We start from the raw sequence: 15158 nt of genomic DNA on the forward strand, positions 1-15158 counted from the left end.
TTAAACTCGCCCCACTAAACAAAAATTCTAGATCTGCTATGACTGGAGTAGCTACCCAGGCCATGGAAGGATCACTAGTTCCTAATTTGGGGGTGAGAAAAGGTTCTTGGACTCGGGAAGAAGACAACCTCCTCAAGCAGTGCATTCAAGAGCTTGGAGAAGGAAAATGGCATCAAGTCCCTCCCAAAGCAGGTAACCCATCTATCTATCTGTCTATCTATCTATTAGAGCTGGCCATCAGAGTTGGGGGCTTAGGTAAAAAGATTTGTCGAGATCTTTCAGTATTAATTTATTTTATAAAAAAATAAATAATATATATTTTTACATAAATATTTCATCATTTTATTAAATAAAAAAATAAAATTCAATCAACTACAAAATATAATAATTTCTTAACAATAATAAATTTTCAACTAAAATATAATATCTCAAAAAAAAAAGCCAAACAACTTACAATAATAAACAAAAAAAAAACAAAATTAATTTTTTTTGAAAGTCTACGAAGATTAGTGCGAGTAAAAAATTATATATTCATGATTTTCTTATAGAGAGAAACAAAACATAACATTAAACTGATAGTATTAAAGAATAAAATTCACCAACAATAACTTTTTATTTTACAAATATGTGTTGGACTGTGTTCATCTTTATATAAAATCAATTTTTCTTGTCTTTTGAAATGTAAAATTGTTGATTAAATCTCCATAATCAAGTTTATTTAATAAATCATGAGTTTTATGGAAACACCACAATAACAGTTAAAAAATAAAAAATGGTAAAAGAAGTTAAAAAAATTAAAATATTTTATATTTAATTTTTAATAAAATATTAATTATTAAAAAATAAATATATATATAAAATATATTAAAAAAATTTAAAATATGGGACCTTCTAATTTGGGTGCCTAATGCCATGGCATAAATGGCTTCAAATAGGGCCGGCCTTGCCATCTGTGTGTGTGTGGGGGGGGGGGGGGGGGGGGGGGTGTTGAACAGATGCAGGAAAAGCTGCAGACTGAGATGGGTCAATTACTTGAGGCCGAATATAAGGAGAGGGAGCTTTACAGAGGATGAAGTCGATCTCATTCTCAGGCTTCACAAGCTGCTAGGCAACAGGCATGCTGCAAACTATATATATTTATATATATGATACGAGGCATAATATATACCTGTCTGAATTACCCTTTTCCCATAATATATATATATATATTATTGTATAATTAAGATGATTCCACTGCTTAATGCATAATTATAAGTTTATAACCATTTTTTGGCTGTCTATCTCTTGAAACAGATGGTCACTAATTGCGGGTAGGAGACCATCAAATGACGTGAAGAACTACTGGAACACCCACTTGCAGCAGAAGAACAAATTAAGCCGAAGCCAAACGGATGAGAGAGACGGCCAAAACCATAATAAAGCCTCGACCTCGTAGGTTTTCGAAATGTCTCCACCAGACAAGAGAATCTAAGCAATCGGACGCAGGAGGAACCAGTTACTAGCGCGCTTGTCGACTCACCCAAAACATCTAAGGATGATGTTGGGTTCATGTTCGCTGAAACATTAATGAGCCCCGATTTACAGCAGGCCGCTGAAAGCTCCGCTCTGGGACTGGAAGAACTAACCGATTGGAGCCACTTCACTGACGCCCAGTTCCACCTTTGGGATCTTTGGGATGTCGAGCAACCAGTTACCACCTAATGTTACGTTAATTGAACAGTACCTTAGTAATTTCTTGGTGTCGATATTTAATGGAGTAAGTTGGTGTAATAATAACAGCTGCACTATTTTTACTTTGTCGTGGTGTGGCGAGCATGTGGACACGTTTAATGATCTTGTTTTGTCTTTAAGTTCTCCATCCCCAGCTGGAGGTGGGCACGTCCAAGATTACGGGAAGAGGGAGAGGACTGAATTGAATGAAATCATATGAAAACTGAAACGACAGCCGCAGCTTTTATATTTGAAGTGACATACGAAAATACCAAAAAAGATTAAAAAGGTCAAAAATAATTTTCGGGAATTAAAAATAAAACTAAGATCATCGGATTCTAGAAAAATACGGTCTCTCGGAGACCGTCCCAGAAAGCGATGGCTGAAAGCTGGATGTACCAGGGAACTGTAAGCTACTGTGTGAATTTTCTCTTGATCGAGAAGGTTATAATAATTTTGATATCTAAATTTTTTTAAAAAAAATTATGAAAAAATAAATATTATTTATAAAAATTATAATTTTAATAAATTTTAAAATATTATAATAGATATTATTTAGAATAACCTTAATTCTAATAAATTTAAAATACCATCATCAAATAGATATCTATATCTATTTGATGATGGTATTTTTAATTAATAAATTTAGTATTATATTTAAGTGACAACCTTATGTTCTTTATAAAAAAAAAATCAAATTTTTGAAAATGAAAGCAGTAATCCAATTTAATTCTGGTTTAAAAAAATTTAAAAATTAAACTATCAAACAGACGCTTAAAGCGCCCGTGAATCAACGTTGAAAGGGATGGCCTTCAAAAAAAGGAATCAAGGAATGGGATCACAATACTTTCTAAAAGAAGACAAATGGTGGGACCCATGACTGTCATTTGTCAGACCTTGATTGTCGAAAAACACTGCTATTTTTCTTTTCGATACAAACAATCACGTCTCACTTTACACGTCACTTAACTGAAGCGACGCGCGTACAAACGTAACGGCACAAATTTGGAAGAGGATCGCTGGTAAAAAGAAAGACAGACAAAAAAAAGTTGCCCGAATGGTAAAAAAATCAAAATACCTTCGTTCACATTATAAATTTATAAGTTGGATCAATGTCATACTCTTTCCTCTCCCTTTTTCATAGTCACTGATGCAATTGCTGCCTCACCGCTACCTCCACCACATCAATTCGCAGTCGTCACCTCGCTACCTTTACCTCATCATCTCAACATCTTGCCTTGTCAATCATCGTTGCATTCTCAGTAGAGGAAAAATACAGCGACGATCAGTAAGGTTGGGTGGCAAGGTGATGATAACGAGGTGACGGTTGTGAGGCAACAAGGCGAAGGCAATGACGAGACGACAATTGCATCGGCGACCATGGAAAAGGAGAAGAGAGAGCAGGTAATGGCCTACTTTGCAAATTTGCAAAGTGGGCGAGGGTATTTTGATCTTTTTTCCCTCATTCAGTAATCCTCTTTGTCAATCTCTAGGGCAAAGTAAATTAACTCCCTTAATTATTCTCCATTATTATTTTTTATGTTTTTTTTTGTAATTAAAAATATATAAAAAAAAAACTAAATTGTACATAGATAAGGTTAGAAGATGCCACTTGCTCAACATAAGCAATCGAAAAAAGCTAACACACATTATGCTTAAATGCTAGGACTCCACATCCTAGAGACAAAGGTCGAATGTGAACCAAAGTCAACCACTGTAAACGATTAAGTGAAGACGGTTCCTACCAACCCCATTTTCTAGCGACGTCGAGAGCCCAAGTCAAGAAGAATTGTAAACGATGCAATCCACGGGGTGGTCGGAGCTCCAGCAGCTCTCCACGAGCCCCGCCAATGTCTCCAACTTGGCCTACCAAAAATGTTGCAAGTATTTGCCAAAAACCCCTCGATAATGTGAATTTTCAATGGACAATGGAATTTTTTATCTCTACACTCATTGAAGTCATCAGAGATGATGGCGATGGAGATAGAACAAAAGAGTTTTTGCATGGGTGGGTGGGTGGGTGTATATACGAGGGCGAAGCTAGGAAATTTAAATAGAGGGCAAACAACAATGACAAAAAATATAAAATATAAAATTATACAATAATTATCTACATTAATAAAAAAAGTATTATAATATAATGTCAAAAATACCATATCAAATATCATTATTGTATTTTTACATAAACTTCAATACATGTTTTCTAAAAAATTCTTTAGTTTCAAAAGCAAAAATATTGTACTTATATTTAGGTCTTCACAAAATCATAGATGCCCTTGCTAAATCTTTATATTCTAAAATTGTCGCATAATTTTTTCATTATCAATTATATCAAATGTTTCATTCTCAATATAAGTAACCAAACAATCATTCATCTATTGATCACTAAATTGACTGCATAAACGATTCTCAACGAGATTCACGATTGGAAAAACTCTTTCAACGGTTGCAGTAGCAACAAGAATAATTAAAGCTAACTTCACAAGCTATACCAATAGGAAGAATGTGTTGAAGAAGAATCTAAGCGCAGGAAGTAAAGTTATCAGAGTTTGGAATTAAGTAGTTGGACCGCTGAGTGATTAGTATATAATCCAAAGCTAATTGCAACTAAGGTCTATTTGATTGGCTTTTCTTTTTCATGAAAAATGATCATTTTTCACTCAAATTTTAGTTTTTGAGATGTTTGATTGGCCAAATTTTTCATTAAAAATTTTCTTCAAGTTGTGGTGATGTGATGTTTATTTCCCATTTTTACTGGAATTGGTTTTCTCATGAGAGGGGGGTTAGAATCAATTTTCCATGGAAATGGAAAACCCACGCTAGCCTTCCCCTTCCACCAGTACCCATCAATGGAGAAGAATGATCGGAGATTGGAGAATGCGAAGGCGACAGCCATGGCAGTAGCAGTGGTGATAGGAGAAAACGTAGGTGATGGCCATGGCAATGGCGGATCGTCTTCACCGCCACGACGCCAGTTCCCGAGATGCTAGCAACAACTTGGGTTTCATCTCTGTTAAAGAGGGCAAGTGATCAAGAGTGACGATAAGCGATCGAGGGGTAAACAGCGATAGTGGCAGTGACGGTTGTGGTTGCAACTGCGGCGGCCAATGACAGTAGCTCATTCATCCTTCAAGTGTATGTTTATTTAATTTATTTTTTGAATATTTTGTATATGTATATTTGATTTATTTTTTGAATATACATATGTTTAATTATTTTATATAATTAATTATTAATTTATGTATTTAGTTATTGATTATTTACATGTGTGTATATGATTATTTTCATAAAAAATAATAGCAATCAAATACTAAAAGTTAAAAAAATATAATAATTTTTAGATAAAAAATTAAGTCACTTTCAATTAACATTTTTCTTATAATTTAATTTTAAATAATTTAATTATTTTAAAAAAATTCACAAATTTCATGCTTGTAATGAAAACCACCCTTAATTTTTTGTGGCTGTCAAACGTGCACCGGTGCACTTATCCGCGCAGCCCCACTGAAATATATGCGCGCGCGCGCGTGTGTGTGTGTGTGTGGGGGGGGGGGGGGGGGGGGGGGGGGTGTATTTTTAGTAACAAAATTGAGCAAGCGAGCAACTCTACTTCAACACTCGAAGTGTTACAGGCTTACGGCAGGCTATCTATGGAGGAAATAGTTCCCCTCGGAGTGAGGAAAGGTGCATGGACTGAGGAAGAAGACAAACTTCTCAAGCAGTTCATTGAAAAGCATGGAGAAGGAAAATGGCACCAAGTCCCTCAAAAAGCTGGTAAATATTATATATATATATATATATAGAGAGAGAGAGAGAGAGAGAGAGAGAGAGAGAGGAATTGATGGTTCTTGAATGAATTTGCAGGATTAAACAGATGCAGGAAAAGTTGCAGACTGAGATGGCTCAACTATCTGAGGCCAAACATAAAGAGAGGGAGCTTTACTGAAGATGAAGTTGATCTTTTTGTCAGGCTTCACAAGCTGCTAGGCAACAGGCATGCTGCAAACTATAATATATATATATATGATACTTGCATATACCTGTCTGAATCACCCTTTTCCCATAATAAATATATATATACTATATAGTTAAAATGATTCCACTGCTTCATGCATAATTATAACTATTTTTTGGCCGTCTCTCTCTTGAAACAGATGGTCACTAATTGCGGGTAGGTTTCCTGGGAGAACATCAAATGATGTGAAGAACTACTGGAACACCCACCTGCGGAAGAACAAGGACAAAGTACTGAAACCTCAAAGCGCCGCCATGGAGACGACCAAAACCAAAACCATAAGACCACAGTCTCGGACCTTCCCGAAAAATATCCCGTGGCTGAGGAGCAAAACCCCCGTTATTATGGAAGATATCCGAACAAGAGAAGACGATCCCCTCACCGCCGGGCCATCTCCAACGCCGGAAATTAACAGTAGTCCTGTTGAATCCCAAGCTAAAGATGATGATAATATCACATTCTCGGAAGATATTGGGCCATTTGAAGAGGCTTTTATGGGGCAGTGGAGTGATGGTCTGTGTCTGACACCTGGTTTACAGCAGGCCGCTGAAAGCTCTGCTCTGGGACTGGAAGAACTAACCGATTTGAGCCACTTCACTGACTCCCAGTTCCACCTTTGGAATCTTTGGGATGTCGAGCAACCAGCAACTACCTAATCTTTCCTTAATTAAACACCTCAGTAATTTCTAAGTATCAATATTTAATGGAGTAAGTTGATGTAATAACAACAGATGCAATATATTTTTTTTTTTTTGATTCACGCATCATCACAAATGTCTCCCCTATTCGATCCCACGGTATCAGTAAGAGATGTAAATCAGATAATTCAGCGGTCAGTTCGATCTCTAATCCCACCACAAACTTGAGGACAGTAATCGATTTTCAACTTTCAAAAAAAATAAACCCGAATATACATCATAACCTTGGGCCTCTTTGGGAAACAAAAAAAATAACAAATCTCCACCTGATTCCCAAAGAGGCCAGCAAACACAAACAGAAAAACATGTGCAGCAGGATGCAACAGAATGCAGATGATGCATAAGCAACTATCAAGTAAGCTTACCAATGTTAAGTAAATCTAGGTAACTTTTAAATTTAGCCATAGGCAAAATTTTAGTTCCCATATCAGCAGGATTATATTCAGAAAGCACTTTTTCCAATCCAATAATGTTTTGAGATACAATATCACGAATAAAATGCAATCTCACATCTATATGTTTGGTGCGTTCATGAAAAACAGGATTTTTACATAAGTGAATTGCAGATTGACTATAAGAGAAAACAGTCACATTTTTATTAAGAACACATAGTTCATTTAGCAATCACTTAAACCACATGGCTTCCTTAATAGCCTCTGTAGCAGCAATGTATTCAGACTCAGTGGTAGAGAGGGCAACAATATGTTGAAGTATTGAGACTTCCAACTAATGCATGATTCACACAAAGTAAATACATAGGATGATGTGGACTTCCTATTATCTCTATCACCAACATAGTCTGAATCAATAAACCCTTTTAATCTCACATTATTGGACTTATGCTTATATATTAATCCTACATTATAGGTGCCTCTTAAATACTTCAATAACCATTTCACTGCTTCCCAATGATAGGGACCTGGGTTTGTCATAAATCTACTGAGAGTACTAACAGCATAGGCTAGGTCTGGCCTAGTGCATACCATAAGGTACATGACAGAACCTATAACATTTGAGTAAGGAATTATGTTCATATATTCCTTTTCTTCCTCATTATCAGGAGATTTATCTTTAGATAATATGAAATGGTTTCCTAAAGGTAAAGATACTGAGTTACTATCATGCATACTAAATCTTTTTAGAATTTTTAACATATATGTTATTTGATGCAAAAATAACATAGAATTTGACCTATCCCTTTCAATTTCCATACCTAGGATTCTCTTGGCCATTCCTAGGTCTTTCATGTCAAATTCTCCACCTAATGCAGATTTTATGCTATTTATCTTTTTGACATCAAGACCAATAAGAAGCATATCATTAACATAAAGTAAAAGAAACACAGTCAATTTTATTTTTATGCTGAAAATACAAGCAATGATCAAACTCACTTCTTTTAAAACCAATTGATTTAACAAATGAGTCAAAACGTTTATACCACTATCTTGGGGACTGTTTTAAACCATATAAATATTTTTTTAAGAAACACACAAAATCTGGTTTTCTTTTATCTTCAAAACCTTTGGGTTGATACATAAAGATTTTTTCTTCTAAATCACCATATAAGAAAGCTATTTTTACATCTAGTTGTTCAAGTTCCCAGTCAAAATATGCAACTAATGCAAGCATGACATGAATGGTAGTGTACTTAACAACCGGTGAGAAAATCTCATTATAATCTACCCCTTCCTTTTGTGTGAATCCCTTGGCTACTAACCTAGTCTTAAATCTTATTGGTTCTCTATCAGTTGTACCCTCTTTAACCCTATAAATCCACTTGCAACCTACTATGGACTTATCCTTAGGTCTAGGGACTAATTCCCAAATTTGGTTCTTATTGAGGGAACTCATCTCCACTTTCATTGCTTCTATCCATTCTTTTGAATATTTACTTCTTATGGCTTCCTCATATGTGTTAGGCTCATTTTTAACTAGCTCTTGATAGCTAGCATAGGCTAATTCGAAATCTGATGCTAACCTTTGAGGCAATCTATGAGACCTTCTTTCCCTATCCCTAGCTAGCTGATAATCAGGAACTGATGGCTGGTCATTAGAGAATTCTTCTACCGTTTCTCTCTCCTCATCTATTTCAGGCTGATTTTGACTTTCCATTTCACTAGAGGTTGAAGAAGAGTTCTCCACCTCATCTGAGTTTATAGGAGCTTGGGTACTTGAGTTTTTCAACTCTTCTTGGGGACTCTTGTCCTCACTAGTTTTGTCACCACTAAGCTTTGTACAAGGCATTTCTGATTCATTAAATGTGACATCTTTACTAACAATAATTCTTATTCCCTTTTGGTTTCTATCCCATAGCCTATACCCTTTGACTCCCTCAGGATATCCTAAGAAAATACATTTTCTGGCTCTAGGCTCTAATTTTCCCTTATTTTGATGAGTGAAGGCAGCACAACCAAAGGTTCTAAGAATTGAATAATTGGCACATTTTCCATGCCATTTTTCATAAGGAGTATCACCATTTAAAGCAGTTGAAGGAGTTAGATTAACTAGGTAACATGTAGTCATAACTGCTTCTTCCCATAAAGACTTAGGTATATTTGAACTAATCATCATATATACACCTAAGCTTGTCTAAAAGAGTCCTATTCATCTTCTCAGCTACTCCATTCTATGGAGGAGTATAGGGAACTGTTTTATGCCTAGTCACTCCATATTCCTTGCACAAATTATCAAAATCAGAATTGCAGAATTCTAAACCATTATCAGTCCTAAGGTATTTTATCTTTTTGTCAGTTTGATTCTCTATTTGAGTTTTCCAGTTTCTAAAACTTTTAAAAGTTTCAGACTTATCTTTTAAGAGAATAACCCAAACTCTCCTAGAGTAATCATCAATTATAGACAGAAAATACCTATTACCACCTGATGTGGGATTAGAAGCTAGCCCCCAAAGATCTGAGTGAATGTATTCTAAAACTCTAGAGGCTCGATGAACATTGGAGGAGAAAGACAACCTATGATGTTTTCCAAGGACACAATGATCACAGAAAGGGATATCAGACACAAAGTCTTTACCAAAAGCACCTTTATCACTTAGCAACTTAAGTCCTTTGACACTCACATGTGCTAACCTATTATGCCACTTGATAGTGGCATCAGGATTGACAGATGCAATATGGGATCCTAGATTATTAATTACCTTAGCATTTAATACATAAATCTCATTTCTCCTTACCCCTTTACAGACTACCATTGATCCTTTAAACATTTTTAACACTCCATTTTCAATTTTTCCAATAAGACCATTATTTTCTAATTCTCCCACTGAAATTAAATTCCTAGCCATTTCGGGTATATACCTAACATATTTTAATTTTAGGACATAACCATTGTCTAACTTAATAGAGATGTTTCCTACCCCAATGATTTTATATGCTAGGTTACTGCATACTATGGCATGCCCACCTTCAGATTCATGCAGATTTTCAAACTAATGTTTTTGTGATGTAACATGAAAAGATGCACCTGAATCTAAGATCCATTCATGCATGTTTGATTTTGCAGCAACATTTATTTCAGTGAAATTAGAATCTAAGAGCATGTATACTTCACTAGGATCATATGAGGTTACTACATTAGCTTCTTCTTGATCCTTACCCTTTTCTTTAATTTATTTTTCTCTGCATAGCAATCTTTAATAAAATGCCCAGTTTTACCACACCCATAGCACTTTTTACCCTTCCCTCGGTTTTTGGATTTGGACCTACTTCTACCTTTTTTCTTACCACCTCCATCTTGATTTTTAGATTGAGACCTACCTCTCATCATATGGACCTCACCATGCATTTTCTCATGTTTTAGTTCCATTTCTTTACTTCTTAAGGAATCTATAACAATTTCAGGTGTTAAGGTATCCCTGCCATACTTAATGGCATTTTTAACCTCTTTATAGATATCTGGAATAGCATTTAATAAAATCACAACCTTATATTCTTCAGAAACTGTTTCACCACAATTAGTGATATCTTGAACTAATTTGTTGAAGACAACTAAATTGTCATCTAAATCCTTAGAGGGGTCAATCATAAAACTGAAAAAATTCTCTAACAAATAGAGTTTATTTGGTGTGGACTTCTTCACATATAATTTTTCCAATTTTTCCCATAGCTCTTTAGTTGTGTCAAGTTTTCCTACATTTCTTAACATTGAATCAGAGAGATGTAGGATTATTGAAGTATATGCCAATTCATCAGTTTCTAGTTTTTGTTCTTCTTTAGTACCTTCAGGGTATTTACCATCTATGGCCTTAGATACTTTCTGTTGTACTAAAATTCCCTTCATTTTTTGTTGCCAAATAGAAAAGTCCCCCTTCCCATTGAAAATCCACAATTCAAAATGTGTAGTCATATTCACTAAGTATATGAATTTCACATAGAATATGTAGCCTATTAAAATAAATGCAAACACACAGTTTTAAAGATTTAATTCAGGCAGCAGATTCACAAAAAAAATTAGGATAACAAACAGAATCGGAACAGGACTAACCAGGGTAGAGAAAACCGATTTACAAAGTAAACAGTATTCTAGACCCATTTTGCACACAGTCAAGAAACTGATATCACACACAGCAGATTATCAGGATTTACTTCAACAAAGTATATATCGGCAAACAAAAAAAAAATTTAGAGAACAGAAACTACAGAACAAACAACTCAAACAAGCTAATACAAAATTTACCAAGCTAGATCTCAAGAATGAGATCTAGAATGAAAACGGGTTGGATCTTGCGGACCTGCCGACCTCCACGGGCCAAAGTCTACCACTACACGCGCCGTCACCGGCCGGAGAGTAGATTGGCACGCGCCAGTCAGGACGAAGCTACTCGGACAGACGATCACGGATCTGGGGTTGGTTTACCCCGAATCACTCACTGCACAAAGCAATAGGAGTTAACCGATTCAGGTTTCAAGTAAACCTTAGAACCACTTACCATGAAAAAAAAAACGATCGAGGAAACCAGAGGGTTTTTCAATTAGGGTTTGATTTTGCACAACCCAGGAGCCACACGAGGCTCTGATACCATTTGTTGCGGAAGATCAATTACCAAAGCAAAGGGTTAGAACAAATATAAGCAAAACCAAAGAGATATCGAAAACAAGTCAAGAACACAAAAGAGTAATAGTAAACAGATACTCCCTGTAAAATAACTCGTCAAGGCTCAAATCTGGGTCTGTCCAAGTATGTACCACCCAGGTAACTCCAGAAAATAGGGACACCAAGTCTCACGAAAGCACACAAGGAACAAGCCACGAAAACCCCCAAATAGGAGCCCAAAACCCTCTCGGCCAGAACACCAAAACTTCTCCCCAAAACCACACAGGTTACGTTCACCGCCAGATCCACAAAGGAGCAAGAATGATCACTCAGATATAGGGCGAAGAACAGTCCAGAAAGGCTTACCTCAAAAGGATCTGCTAAACCAAATAAATACCAGCTACTCACCGATCGACTAGGGGCTTCCAAAGGAAAGGAAGACCCAGTGCCATAAGAAGTAGATCTGGCAGAAAATGGAAGAACCAGCACACGAAGATCGGCCATCAAAGGAAGGTATCGGGAGAGCAAAGAGAGAAAGAGAGAGAGAGAGAGTTCGGCCGTCAAAATGAGGGTAAAGAAGGCAAGAAAGAAGCCTTAAATATGACAGAGCTAGGGCACGGTTAATGGGCCATTTGGCTTGGGTTTGGGCTTGGGCTTGGGCTTCCTTAAGCCTTGAGCAAATGGGCTCAGCCTATTTCTCCTCCAAAGGCTTAATTAAGGGCTTATGGCCCGACTTTTTAATGGGCTGCCAATGGGTGGTATATTGGACGGTACTTCAATCCCAGGCCGAAGCCTATGAAGATAAACCCGAATATACATCATAGCCTTGGGCCTTTTTGGGAAACAAAAAAAATAACAATAGGCTCTATAGCCTTGGCGCAATAAGGTCCCTTGGTTTTGTCTTATTTGGCATAGATCGGGTGTTCCCTCCTATGCTTTTATTCCTTGGCTTGCTATTAGGAAGTGCCTATCCACTCTGGACCGTCTCAATCTTTATTTGCCTATCCCCAACTAGTGTTATCTTTTCCAAACTGCTCTAGAGTGCCACAACTATTTGTTCTTTGCTTGTTCTTTCTTTTAGTAGGTCGTTTGTCATCTTAAACATCAAGTGAAGTTTGCTTGGTTTTGGTTTAGGCTGCTCATAGATGGCATAGCAAGTTGCCTTGGACAAAGGCAACTTGGCTTATTCTTCAAGATGCTATTTATTTCATCTGGCATGAGCATAATAATGGTTGCTTTAGGGATAGCATATGCTCCCCCTCTCAACTTGCCTATCAGATCCAAACCTCATTTTGGACTCATTTGACTTCAATGCATTTCCCTTGCTCATTACAAGGTAGGGCCTTTGCCCATTTCTGGTGTTTACCACCTTTTTGTTTGTGCTAGTCCTTTTGTCATTTTGTTTTGTTTATTTTTTCAAATACTTCTGATTTTATTGGTTGTGAGATTAGTGTGTTTGCAAGTCTGGCTGAGTTCTCCCTTTGTTTTTTTTCCACCTTCTCAAGATCGCCTCAAGTTGTTGCTTGTTTATATTTCAGTCTCTTTCTTTTGTTCTCTTTTTCACAGTTGGCGAGAGCTTTCCATGAGGGTAGTTTATGGCTCTGTTTCTCTCTCTAGCGTTTCTCTAATGCTCTCAAGCACCATTGTACCTTGGGCTAATTGTTGTTGTTCTCCCACATTTTTTGGTCTTGTGGGTTTCCTTTCGCTTAGCCTTGGATTTTTCAAGATTGTTTTTTTTTGTTGTTGTTTTTGCTTTTTCATTATATTTTCTTGTGAGTGTTGCCTTGTTTCTTTTTCTTAGCGTGGTATGCCTCGATTTGCTCTAGTCAACGTTGTGTGCTTTTTCTTGTTAATAAATTTTATTTACACAAAAAAAAAGATAAATAATAAAAAGAAATGTTTGACAATATATACTTAGCGAATATTCTAATCGAATGTTATTGGTGCGTTAGTTGTACTTTCCACATGAATCTTCGAACGAGTGGGCCTGAAATGAAGCCCATATATTGACACCTTCAAGGGCCCAGAAGCATTGGGCTTGGTGTGAACCCCATCTTGCAGGGCGTGCTTTTCGTATAGGAAAAAAAAAATTGTTGCACTCTTGAGCAAAGGTGTTCAAATTTCGGTCTAAGACTGATCGGAATTCAATCTACTCCTCAATCCACATTTTACCTCAATTAGTTGTTGGTTTGGTCTAATCTGGATACGATTCAAAATAAAAAATCGGTTAATAATAAACACTAATATATAATATACAATATAATATATTATTAAAGTGTAAATTAGTTGACGTTTATTTAAATTTTTTATGAAAAATTTTATATTGAAAAACAAAAAAAAAAAAATTCAAGATCAATTAAGATTGAACTGGACAAAGCTAGTTTGATTTTAACCCTCACTAATTCGAATCAAATAAATACCTTAATTTTGAAAAGTTATTTCAGATTGGCCCGTTGTCCCGCCTAACAGCTGGCAACGCAATTCGCACAATCTCTTTGTCAATACGAATGGCTAGTTATCCCGCCTAACAACCTGTTAACGCGGTTCGCACAATCGCTTCGTCACACAATCCCTTTGTCAATATGATTGACCCGTTATCCTTCCTATTGGACCGGCAACAAGATTGGCACAATCGCTCCCTCAAAAATGATTAGCCCTTTATTCCACCTAATAACCCAACAAAGTGACAAAGACCTTCCCATCTTAAGTGATTGGTAATGGTTTAGGAAATTTTTCTACTTTTCATTTCACCTTAAGGAAAAAAAGAAGAGTAGGGGGTAATTGTTGTACCACCTACGAAAAAATGCGATTTTTTTAAGACAAATAATCCCTAAACAGGATCTTGCAGCAATGTGCCTTAAAATGAATCATCACGACAGTGTGCTTCAACGTGGCAAGGCCAGACTCGCGGCAAGGTGGATGCTTGTGGTAAGGCTGAGGCTTGCGGCAAGTTCGAGGCTCATAACAAAGTTGGAGCTCGCGGCAAGGTAAAAGCTTGTGGCAAGCCTCGCGACAAGGTAGAGGCTCGGGAAGGCGGAAGCTCAAGGTAAGACCGGGGCTCCCAACAAGGCGTAAGCCTTGCGGTAAAGCAGAGGCTCGTGACAAGAACGGGGCTCTCGGTAAAGTAGAGGCTTGCAGTAAGATGGATGCTCGCAGCAAGGCCTCCTTTTCACCATTGGATGACTGACACGTGTCGACACTTGATCCCTTCATGAATCACGCCCTATAAATACCTAGTTACAGGACATTGAAAGGGACTTCCGAATTTGATAAAATGTTAACACATTGACTATGTTTTTACTGTTTTTTTGAATAATTATCTTCATTCGGTACTGACTTAGGCATCGGAGGATCATTGTGGGCGAGGATTCCTGCAAGCCTTCTAACCCATTTTCAAGTCTTAACAGGGCAACATCCTTGAGGAGAGATCCATGCGGCGAGTATCCTTGCGACGGAGATCCTTGTGGCGAGATCCTAGAGGCAAACATCCTTCAACCGAGATCCTTGTGGCGAGATCCTTAAGGCGAATATCCTCAAGATAAGACCCTTGAGGCAAACATCCTTATGGCGAGATCCTTGAGGCAAACACTCTTGAGGCGAGATCCTTAAGGCAAATATCCTTGAGGTAACATCCTTGAGGTGAAAGCCTTGCGGCAAGATCCTTAAGGCAAACATCCTTGTGGTAA

General features: G+C 37.0%; 2 protein-coding genes across 2 annotated transcripts; both read left to right on the forward strand.

Moving 5' to 3' along the window:
- Positions 1–62: 62 nt before the first annotated feature.
- Positions 63–1482, forward strand: LOC127810585 (transcription factor MYB1-like). The gene is made up of 3 exons (XM_052350130.1): positions 63–193; positions 987–1115; positions 1294–1482. The coding sequence occupies exons 1-3, from the start codon at positions 63–65 to the stop codon at positions 1433–1435; spliced, it is 402 nt and encodes a 133-aa protein (XP_052206090.1). The 3' UTR covers positions 1436–1482.
- A 3806-nt stretch (positions 1483–5288) lies between these two features.
- LOC127810582 (transcription factor MYB1-like) lies at positions 5289–6454 on the forward strand. Its single transcript, XM_052350127.1, has 3 exons — positions 5289–5484; positions 5575–5704; positions 5865–6454. Exons 1-3 carry the CDS (start codon positions 5361–5363, stop codon positions 6379–6381), a joined length of 771 nt encoding a protein of 256 aa, XP_052206087.1. The 5' UTR covers positions 5289–5360; the 3' UTR covers positions 6382–6454.
- Positions 6455–15158: the final 8704 nt, after the last annotated feature.

Source organism: Diospyros lotus, chromosome 9, assembly GCF_014633365.1.
Source record: "Diospyros lotus cultivar Yz01 chromosome 9, ASM1463336v1, whole genome shotgun sequence".
Classification (NCBI taxonomy): domain Eukaryota; kingdom Viridiplantae; phylum Streptophyta; class Magnoliopsida; order Ericales; family Ebenaceae; genus Diospyros; species Diospyros lotus.

Bases quoted from the DNA above. Each gene is read 5' to 3' on its own strand.
- LOC127810582 (XM_052350127.1), top strand. From the start codon at position 5,361: ATGGAGGAAATAGTTCCCCTCGGAGTGAGGAAAGGTGCATGGACTGAG. The intron at 5,485-5,574 runs GTAAATATTATA...ATGAATTTGCAG, and splicing joins CCAAGTCCCTCAAAAAGCTG to GATTAAACAGATGCAGGAAA. The intron at 5,705-5,864 runs GCATGCTGCAAA...CTCTTGAAACAG, and splicing joins CACAAGCTGCTAGGCAACAG to ATGGTCACTAATTGCGGGTA.
- LOC127810585 (XM_052350130.1), top strand. From the start codon at position 63: ATGGAAGGATCACTAGTTCCTAATTTGGGGGTGAGAAAAGGTTCTTGG. The intron at 194-986 runs TAACCCATCTAT...GGGGGGGGGGGT, and splicing joins CAAGTCCCTCCCAAAGCAGG to GTTGAACAGATGCAGGAAAA. The intron at 1,116-1,293 runs GCATGCTGCAAA...CTCTTGAAACAG, and splicing joins CACAAGCTGCTAGGCAACAG to ATGGTCACTAATTGCGGGTA.